Genomic DNA, 11,009 nt, shown 5'->3' on the forward strand with positions numbered 1-11,009 from the left:
TATCAAACATTACTACATTTATGAACCTCAAATGAATTTACAGTAGTCACTTGTGAACTGTAGTTTCGTAGAAACAAAGAAAAAACGAATTGTAGAACTAAACTCGTGGTGTTCTAATGACGGCATTGTTATATTCTTAAAATTTCTTTAATGAATCTGTAGAACAAGGAATACTTGAATATAAAAGATTGAGAAACCAAGACACACAAAATTATAAAATTGTTGTTAGAATTATTCAGATCTAGTCACTCAGAAACACGATTAATTTATTCGAAAGCAGTTTAAATAATTGTACAATTTGCGATTATTGCCATTACAGTATAAATGAAATTCTGTTGACTGTTATTGAACACTATATTCAACTTATTTCGAAGCCATTGTTTAATATTTCCAATTATTCGTTTGAAACTGGCATCTTACCTGATAATCTAAAAATGGCGAAAGCTATACTTTTCATAAAATGGGTATTACTGATGATATAAAAAATATCGACCATTATCTGTCGTTTCTGTATTTTCAAAACTTTTCGAATATGTTGCACTATCACGATTAAACAAGTTTTCTGCTTCCCACGAAATTATCCCTCCCCTTCAATATGGTTTCCAAAGATTCAATTCCCGTACACTGTAGTGTTCGATTTTGCTGTGGAAGTTTCCTACACATTAAGTGTCAAGGAATAATTATATATCCTAATGTTTCTGACATGTTCTGTGTACTTGGCCTTCTATAACCATTATGTACGGAAAGGATGAAATAAACTAAACTAGAACTTAAACTTTCTAATTTTTAAAAAATGTCTGCGAAGTCTTGTTATAGTAAAATATACTGAGGGTCAAAAATAGATTTAAAATTATTCTCGATTGTGTATGTTTACGTATACAAAGCAGTTAATTAGAAGAGAATATTGTAACCAAGTTGTTTGTTGACTGTAATCGCTGTCCTAAAGTCGTGTTCCTATCCGAGCACTGATTATGTAGTTGATAAATGTATCGATTGTTCTAGTTCCGAATTTTGGACATTTAAGATTTTACTCACGAGACTGAAATAAATTATTATTTTCCTGTCGAGAGACTCTCAGGACTATTTGACAGATTGCATGATGCGAGACCGTCCAAAATTTAGGATGTCAATAACTATTTGTAATGAAAATATAAAAGTTTATTTTAGGTTAAACATTTATTGTTGTAACGATATGATGGCAATAGCTAAACAAATATTTAAAAAAAAACTTCCAGTATCCTGTGTGTATACTTTAAATTTACTGATATTTGTAGACACACCTGGGAGGTGTCCTTACGTGAGTAGAACATCATCATGACCATGATACAAGAAACAAACAAAACTTTTCTATTGTAGAACATAGAACTGCATTATATGGAAAAAGAGTGTAAATACGTGGGTAATCATGCTTTACAATAAAGTTCCTAAAGACACAGACTCAGGACTCTGTTGCTAAATTTAAAAAAGAACTCCAAAAATATTTATTATAACATTGCTTATACTCGGTAGAAGAATTCATGAATCTCTAAGTACATTAAAATTTTTACATGATCTACAGTAAATCAGTGTTATTACTTGTTTTTAGTACTAGATATAAGTGCAAGGAGATCTACATACACTGCAAGTAATAGTTACTTACTTTATTTTTAATAATGAGATCATGCAAAATGTAAAGTATAATAATATGATGCAAAATGTAAGGCATAGTTATTAACCTATAGTCCGCGTCCCCGAATTGGCGTGTGGCATCAGCCAATAAGCTCACAGTGCGCTGTTACTAAACCTTCAGAGAGGAACCTAATCATTCATAATTGTCCACAAATACGAACAAAACCAGTTATGAATGATTAGATTCCTCCCTGAAGGTTTAGTAACAGGGCATTGCTAGCTTATTAGCTGATGCTACACGCGAATTCGGGTGACGCGAACTTTAGTGTGTAATTCATATATATTAACTTTTGTGTTTATATATAAATGACGTATCCACTTCAGATACATTGTAATGCAGTGCTAAATGTATGAGAAAAAAATACAATAAAATACTCGAGCATTTAATACACAAATAAAAAAAAAATCTCAAATATTTTTTGAGAGAGAACAAGAAATTCAATGATTACGTCAGTTCTATCCAAATTTGTGTTTTGATCAGTGAATATCAATACAGAAGTTCTTTACTTCTCACAACGTAAGTTATTTTCATTTTGTAAGAATAAAACTTATTGAACCAATAGTTCGTAATCCTTTATAAAACACAATCTGATTCGATATCTTGAGTAAGCCTTATCATGCTAGACTCACGTGAGAACTTAAGAATAATGTATGCAAACTCTTGTTGAAAACAGTTGTAAATGCATTGAGTTTATTTCAGGACGAGTCCTTGACTGTTTGCCATACGTGATTCCTGATATTACCGCTTTGTGGTGCTGAATACACTTGTTGAAATGAACGCTATTTCAACACGCCATAATTGTATCCCAAGTTCGTAAAACATTAATTGTTAGCTACTATACTATAAAAAAATATATGTAGATATTTTTTATATCTACATATATGTAGATATATATGTAGATAGGAAGATAAACATTACTATTAAAAAAATCCTTATAGAATTGTTAATTTTCAAATAGTTGGAATGATCCCCAAATCTATTTGTATCAATCAGTTTTAATTTGTTGTTCCTTGTCGCCTGTATACCTTCAAGATTTTAGTAAATTGAACAATACCTGATTGTTACATATTAAAAATTTAAAATTGTAAAATAAAACAATACGATAAAAGTATAGCTTGCCAAGTCCTTATTAGATATCACTATTTTTTGCCTAATTATTTCACATTTCAAATTTAACAATCAAATATTGTGAAGATGTTTCCTTTATTTTTTCAAGAAATATACAATACAACAGGCACTTATAATTTAAAAATATATAGTAAAACATGCTTTTAAATATATTATTCTGTTGTTTAAATATGGTTGCTTTTCATCTTGAGTACAGTAACTTACTGAATGTTTGTTTATTTTATATTTCATGTATGTATTTGAGGATAAGTTATATGTAAAATTCTTAATGTCAGTGTATTTTATTCAATGATACTCACGTAATTGCTTCAATTTTGACAACTTTTGTTCCATTATATGAAATGTGTGCTATCAGTATAAATTAACTTCTGCTTTATAATACTTGAAAATTATTTTTCTGTAATACACGTTACACACGTGAAAGAATTAAAATATTTGTGACCTGTTCGTTAAAAATACAAGTTACACAGTTTCATTATGAAATTATAGCGCACTTGCTAGTGCTTCTGATAATCAAAAGATATCTTTCAGAGAATTGCTCTTAAGCACTATATAAAAGAATTGTTGTTGAACTTCCAGTAATTCCAAAAAGATACTTTTTCATGAATTTTTTTTAGTCTTCGAGTGAACTATACAGAGATGTCTTCATAGAAAGCTATTGAGCCTCCAACAAAAGAATGAGGGGCGTCTTTTCCGGGTAGTTTGTCGACATCCAGCACTTGTGTAAATGAACCTTTCCAGGAATTTCGTCTCACAAGAGATGAATCATTAGCGTTGTAACTGCTGTCGAACGTTTGTCATTTGTTAGGATTTGATTACTTTAAATTTTATGATGCTTGATGTAAAAGAGTTCACCTTTCACTAACTGTTCCAATTTAGGAGTGTCACTTCAACTCGAAAACTTTGTCTCTCTCCCTTCCATGTCGAACATCACCTTCATGCACACGGAACACTTGCCTGTAACACCTGTAGATATCAGAGCAATCTATCGAATTTGTTTCCCTGATGAGAGAATACAGGATTCGATCTGAATGAAAATTGAGTCCTCATTACATATAGTTCCAAATCATTATGAAAGAAGCCTGATTAAATGTTGAGTGGTAATTTGGATCTCACTTAAAACATTAATTCGCTCCCGTATCATACAGTCTCATAGTGAAAATGGATGTTAAACTCCAATCAATGAGTTAAACAGAATGGCATTGGAATATTTGTTATCTGAATGACAAATAACTCTTAGTATATTATTTGTAATAACTACTGGAGTAGACTAATAGTTGATTAATGAATGATTAATTTACAATGGAGGGAAAGTTATCAGAGTAATTTTAACAGCATTAATTTTATATCTACGGAAAATCGGAACTAATATCCTTTGACATTTTTGTTATGTTTGGTGACGGCTTTATCCATAGGTTTGGTTGCACCTCCTGTAGTATATGGTGGTATAACCAATTACCAACAAAGTATAAGGACATTAATGTGTTACAATTATTGCTAGAAAAGAGTTATTACTCTGTTGAAACTTTCCTTACTGATAACCTATAGAGAATGTATCCTTATATGACAACTGTAAACCTTAATTGGGGAATATCCTCATATTGTAAGCTATGAACAGGCAAATAAATATAAATACGAATATATAAGTAACCCATTTCGTCTCTTCCATACCCATAATTTGTCCAGATGTAGACATTTTCATAGATGAAAAAAGGAAAAGATAGAAGACTTATAGCAACATTTAAAAAAATTCTGACACCAAATGAAACAAAATCTACTTGACATAAGAGTCCTTTGTCATCAGATGCGCTTGGTCGCCCAATGCTTTACCGTTTACATAGACAGCCATTATCATTAAACTAACTTCAGATGCCAGCGTAGAATACTTCGGTGACCTGGTCTTTCTTTTAGGTCTTCTGTTTTGAATGCAGCTGCAGTGCAATAACAAAATATTACCTCCTATATTTCAATGTACAAAATCTTTCTTTATACATTATCACCTTCTTGTAACTACAGTTGCAATGGACAAAAGTGAATTGTACAACATTGCTAAAAGTAATAGGTTTCTGCATTTTTCACCGATTAGTTAAAGACGTTAACCAAATAACGGTTGATATTTAATTATACATTTTACTGTTTACAGGCGGTGGATTCGCCCTTGCAGAGGCTAGTAAGAAGTCAGGACTGAATGAACTGCTGGGTCAAAAGTTAACTCTTCTGGGAGCGTTATCTCCTGAAGTAATCGTGCTTATTGTGTGCTTGATGACAGTCATGGTTACACAAATTGTTTCCAACACAGCTACGTCCAATATTTTGTTACCCGTTTTGGCTGAATTGGTAAGAAAAATGTCTCATAGACTATTGAATTAGATCTATAAAAGCGTAGTGTGACATTCGCAATTGGTGGAATAATATCGTTCAATTAAGTTTAGATTAATATTTATTAGGATGTTCATTTCAAATTTAATGTCCATATAAAATAACGCTTTGTACAGAAAATGGAACCAGTGTGTTAAGACTTCCCGACTGTAAAATGGGTTTACAATAATCTGAAAACAAATTAACTAGCCCCTCCGAATCTGTAACACATAGGCTCCCAATGGATATAAATAATGAAGTTATGATACAAACGATAAAGTTTTGAGAACCGTGAACCCAGATAATGTAAAGTTTTAAGATAAAATCGTTTCAAATATATTTAAGCAATCTGTAAGATATTTTCGTAGTAGGCTATCCAAAAACATTGTTATCAGTGTTGTAAATAATGCAGTGTTCTCAGTTTGGTATGAACTTTGTCATATTGGACAAGAATATAGCTCTCATGTTGTGTATGTAGGCCAGCTGAACAATCGTGAACAAAAATATGTACCAGTGTTGCAAACTGAGTTATTTGAGGAGATTGTATATGAGCTATGGATTCAATCCCATATGTCCCTGTGAGAGAATCGCCAACTTATAAGAGTAGAGGGTCAATTCTGGATGCCCCTGTTCGGTAAAGAGCCAACTTATTCAATTACATATGTCCTGCCAATTTATAAGTTGACAGTTCAATCCAGAGGAAGCAGGGGAACTCCGAGAAAACCTATCGACATGATTATGTCCATCATAAGCTTACATGAGCTGAAACTCTTCACATAGAGTTGAGCGCTCCATACCTCTCACCCAATGCTTCATATAGATTTGAGACGACTCCTAATACCTAAATTTAAATATTACTTTTCCTCTCAACAAGATGTACTAAGACAATGTAGATTATGGTTTATCTTTAGAAATTATGCTTGAGCGCTCTTCAAATTTCTACATTTTTTTTCAGGCTGAAATAAGTTTCAAAAATAACTTTATACATAATGAATAAGACTCGGTTTTTTAAAAATGCAAAATTTGAAGGTTAGTGCATATTCTAAGAGCAGCCGCGTATTTTACGTATATTTGAAGAGATAATTATTTTAATATTCGTAATATCCTCAATCGATAATTACTCGTTTCTTGGACATTCATTAAGAAAATATTTCTCCTACCCTCTGAGTAATGGGAATAGCATCAAGATATTAATTTCGTTCATCAACATTTTTCGACAATTGTTGAAACATTTAAGAGTCTGCAGCTCGAACTGAAGAAAAACTTGTACCCGAAGCCAAGTTCGAAAATAAGTTAAAGAATAGTTGGATAATGTGCTTAGCTTAAATTCAAGATTAGGAAAAATTAAGTCAATCAAATACTACGTTTGTGGAATCAGGAAATCTTTGTCCACAACCATCTGTCAATGTATAAATATTGTCTTATCTCGTCATTTGATGTTTTAATGGTGATTTCCCGCATGTGAAGTTACTTCAACAGACAATAGACGAAGTTTAAGTTGAGAAAACCTTCAAAAGGTCCAAGTAGTGTACTGTAGAAATTAAATGTATTCTATGCACATTAAACATTCTAAACAAGTGACGGAAAGCAGCTGTTTCATTGGGTGATTATTTTATTCACAGTACATATTTTCCAATTTTTTAGTACATACGGGTCCTGATAATAATAATTAGATCTTTTATTCCTGCATTCTACGCTTTGTTGATGATAAATTACAGTTGAGGGATATCTAACAGAATAACTTTTTTTTTCAGTCTGTGGCGATTGAGCAGCATCCATTTTATCTGATGATTCCAGCGACTATTTGTTGTTCGTACTCGTTTATGCTTCCCGTCTCCACTCCTCCCAACACGATCGTCTACACCGCATGTGAAATGAAGACTACTGACATGGTGAGTTGTAGCATACTTAAGATTTTCTACAAAACTACCAATTATCTAGTCATTTACTTTGTCATTGAAAAGTGTCGATGATCATTTACCCGCAAGAGATGAAGTGTTCAATAAACCCTTAACCCTTGATTTGCTGGCGACTGTTGTAGCAGTCCTCTCAAGTAGTCATTGCTCTACTGCTGATTGCTGCAGTTAAATTCTGCGTCACATGTAAATTAATCTGCATTTTCATGCTCAAGATATTGATCTAAATCATTCAGACAGGCACATAGCCAGGATTTCGTGAAGGGGAGAGTCCGTGACATGAAATACTGTGATCATCACAGCAGGGGCTCCATCATTCTAAACTATTTTACTGGAACATATATTGGTTCGTTTACCCAGGATTTCGTAACGGGAAGGGGGGGGGGGGGGGCGTGACATGAAATTTCCAAGAAAACTTTTGTAATTGGAAATATGCTAGCCAACATGGCAGCCATAGTGACTAAACCCGACGCGGGATTTTTTGGGACTTCCTCTGAGTTACTGAATAGAGTATCATGATCATTTTAGAAAAGGTTTCGGCTTGTTTTTTGAATGCCCAGATTTTGTCCTTTTTTGGTCTAATTGCACTGAACTAGAAGAGAGAAGCTTCTTGAGGTCTTCATTATAGTTGACGATTTCACTTTCACTATCTGTACGTCAGTCTTGTTTACCATTTCTTTGCTCCTTGTTAATTTTTGATTGATTACTAGAAATTTTAATTGTAAAGCATAAAAATGTATTTTTTTAATATTACAAATTAAACACAACTAAGGAAATACAAGCATTTAAAGTCATATATTTTGTAGGAAATGAAAAGTTAAGATTGATATGATTTCGTTGAGATGTAAATTGAATTTGGTAATTGAACAGAATAAAATGTATCTCTTCAATAAAACTTCCTTTCCCGTAGAAAAAAAAATCTTTTTCACATATTAAATGTAATTTATTGTGAAATATAAGGCCAGAATAAGGTTGATATTTTATAAATGTGTTGATTCTATAAGAAGGTGTATTACTCATATATTAATGCACCATGTTATAATGTTCTTATCTTCAATAGATTAAAAAATCTACTTGAAGAAATAATAAATGTTTAAGTTGAAATTATATTTACGAATTGTATGAATTTTTATAAGTTACGTAAAGGTTTAAATTTGCTAATAGTAAAAGCAGCGCCAAATCTCTATTAATTAATTTTAAGATGTCTTAAAACCTGTTAAGATTCACATTATGTTTTGGAGGAAGCGATTAAGCGTTTGATACTTGAAACTCAAAGAAAGAAAAAAAAAGTTACGGAAATCAACATTTTTAGTCAAATTAAGTAAAAATACTACCATTATTTCCGTTCGAGCGTAGTGGCCATTGACGGAGCATGATTATTTGAACTGATGTAGTAAACTCGATATTTTATTTAAACTTTCTAGAGTACCTGTTTTGTGTTTCAGATGAAGGCTGGCTTCGTAATGAACGTCCTATGTATGCTGGTTATCATCTTATTCATCAACACACTGGGTGTTGTAATATACGATCTTCATACTTTCCCGCAGTGGGCCAACTCAACCCATAGTCTTACTTAGGAGTTCCATCATAGCACAGGAGACTAAGCACTGTCGAGATGCATGGTACAAAGGATTCATCGGTGCTTTGGTGACTAAAAACACGGTACATGTTGTCAGAATCAACTACATCTGAATAGATTATTCCAAAACATCGAACATAACAGAGGACACAGGTTATATTCTCTTATGTCACTGACAAAAAATGTACCACGCATGAATCAATCCATCATTTTCACATGTGATATGACAATTCCTCTTTAGTTCACGTAGCAAGTTTGAACGCCCAAAGTACGTGAAGCGAATTTTTAAAATCAATCTTAATTCATTACGTTTTATTAAAGAATGAAATACTAGAAGAATTATTTTTAGATTCAATTTTCCATTTTGATATTAGTTTATCGAGGTTTGAATCACTTATTGTGGACATTTGAAGTCTAGTAATTAACAAATGCTTGTTAGATCACTTTCTAAATGTTAATATCTCAGGTGAATGTACTTCACTTGTATCCGTCCAATAAGTTGGCTTTTTCGTGAATAAGACGGAAAAGGTTTAGATTCGTCTTTATCAATGAATTAATTGAAATTATATACAACTTACTTCTACACTATTTTAAATTAGATTTGTAATTAAAAGTTTTATCATTCCTCAATGCGGAGGGCCAGAACGGGTTTCAATCGTAGTAAAAGCTTTGCTCTGGAACTTTCCGTCGACTTCAAATAACGACTGAAATAATGCTGAAATTTGGTATATTGACAAGATATCATTCTACTAGAAAAGAAGCCGTGAACTGCTGTTACATCTGAAATAAGGTCTTGTTATAAATAGCATAGTAAACAAATAACGTTTTAAATTTACGCTTACGACTATTGGTAATCTACTCTTAATTCCAATGTGAGCAAGTGTAGTGTAACTTTAGCTTGGAATTATTTCGGAGACTGGCTGAAGCCATGAGTAGGCACAAGCTTGTGCCTATATTAAACCTATTTCTTATTTTGTGCTGTCTGTAATAAATTTAAGTTTATACTTCATCAAAACACATGTACTTTGTAGGGACTCTACTTCTTTCTTTGACTCCAGGGAATAAATTTTCCTTTTGAGAACCTTCGACTAATATTGAGTGCAATATACATCTCCAATATAAAATAAGAACAATAGTTTTCTTAGATTTGGAAAGCAAAATTAAGATCGCAAATTGTAAACATTTACTATCTCTTGTAACACAATAAATGCTGTTTGTTTGATAAAAATTTTCCTCTTAATTTGTGAAGTTTTGTTCACCATAACACATCGATATTTATTTATTTGTTTGAGATAAGTAATCATAGTTGACCATTGTATAAACTGTCGAGCATTAGGAAAAATAATTCTTAACTCATGTGTCCTAAGAGTGAAAATTCTGCTTTCCTTTTCTTTAACGATTTTAAAATTCTATAGCTAATTTACAAAAATATTTATTTATGATATGGGACCATTCATATACTTTGGTGGAAAGTAAGTTAATAGCTTTTCTGAATATTAAAGAAAATAGAAAATGCGTAAAACGGTCGACTACTTAATGTTACACTTGCCTTTTCATGCATAAAACAAATCACGGCATTATTTTATAGAAATAGAAAGGCAACTTCTATTAATTACACAATAAATGATATCTTTCAATTGTTTGTCAGTTTTCTTGTATGTGATACATGTCTACATACATTTACACAAGAATGAATTTGTACATTTTATTAAACTGTGACGGTGAAAGTACGTATTGTATATTTTTTAAATAAAATATATCGGATACTTATTTGTGTATTATTGAAACTACCCGAGAAAAGTTTAACATTTAGAGGAAAATTTTGCCTTTACGCTAGATAATAATTACGGTGAATTGCGCAATCAACGCCTCTAGAAAGGATTTCTTCAAAATGTTGCACGAAGCTTTGGTTAACAAGTGAGAATATGATGTACAAGACAGCGGATAGTGAGTTTCACAGCGGTTGGAAATATCTGACAACACTATGAAGGTTATTCCTAGGCTGATTATCGTTATCTGGTACTAAATGTACGAAAAGCCTACACTGCAACATTACACTAGCTGGAAAGCTTGCACGGCTCTGGGATAGAAGTTTTCAGAAAGACTACGTATCGTCAGCTACAGGGGGTGGTTGTGTATGCAAGGCGTTCTGAGAGCAGTGGCGATTCTTGAGGTAAGGCCTATATAAATGCTACGCTAAACTTCAATAAACAAACAAAACAATAATAATAATAAATTTGAATATTATAAAGTAATGTCTAAACGATTAATTTTGTGAAGGTGGTATTCGCTTGCAGCAAAACAGCAAAAGCTAATTTATTAACAAGTCCCAAATACTCTGTAGCGAGGTTGGATTAAG

The 11,009-nt window shown here is 32.3% G+C and overlaps 1 protein-coding gene across 1 annotated transcript in view; it reads left to right on the plus strand.

Annotated features, from left to right (window-relative positions):
• The window catches only part of LOC145662234 (solute carrier family 13 member 2-like), a 137,519-nt gene extending 127,103 nt beyond the window's left edge, over positions 1-10,416 (plus strand). The window contains exons 10-12 of the mRNA XM_081727577.1: positions 4,941-5,134; positions 6,910-7,047; positions 8,517-10,416. Of these exons, the coding sequence (XP_081583703.1) occupies positions 4,941-5,134; positions 6,910-7,047; positions 8,517-8,648 (464 nt within the window). The 3' untranslated portion in view covers positions 8,649-10,416. The remainder of the gene's footprint in view (positions 1-4,940; positions 5,135-6,909; positions 7,048-8,516) is intronic.
• The last annotated feature ends 593 nt before the right edge of the window (positions 10,417-11,009 follow it).

This window comes from Thermobia domestica, chromosome 10, assembly GCF_964235325.1.
Source record: "Thermobia domestica chromosome 10, izTheDome1.hap1.1, whole genome shotgun sequence".
NCBI lineage: Eukaryota > Metazoa > Arthropoda > Insecta > Zygentoma > Lepismatidae > Thermobia > Thermobia domestica.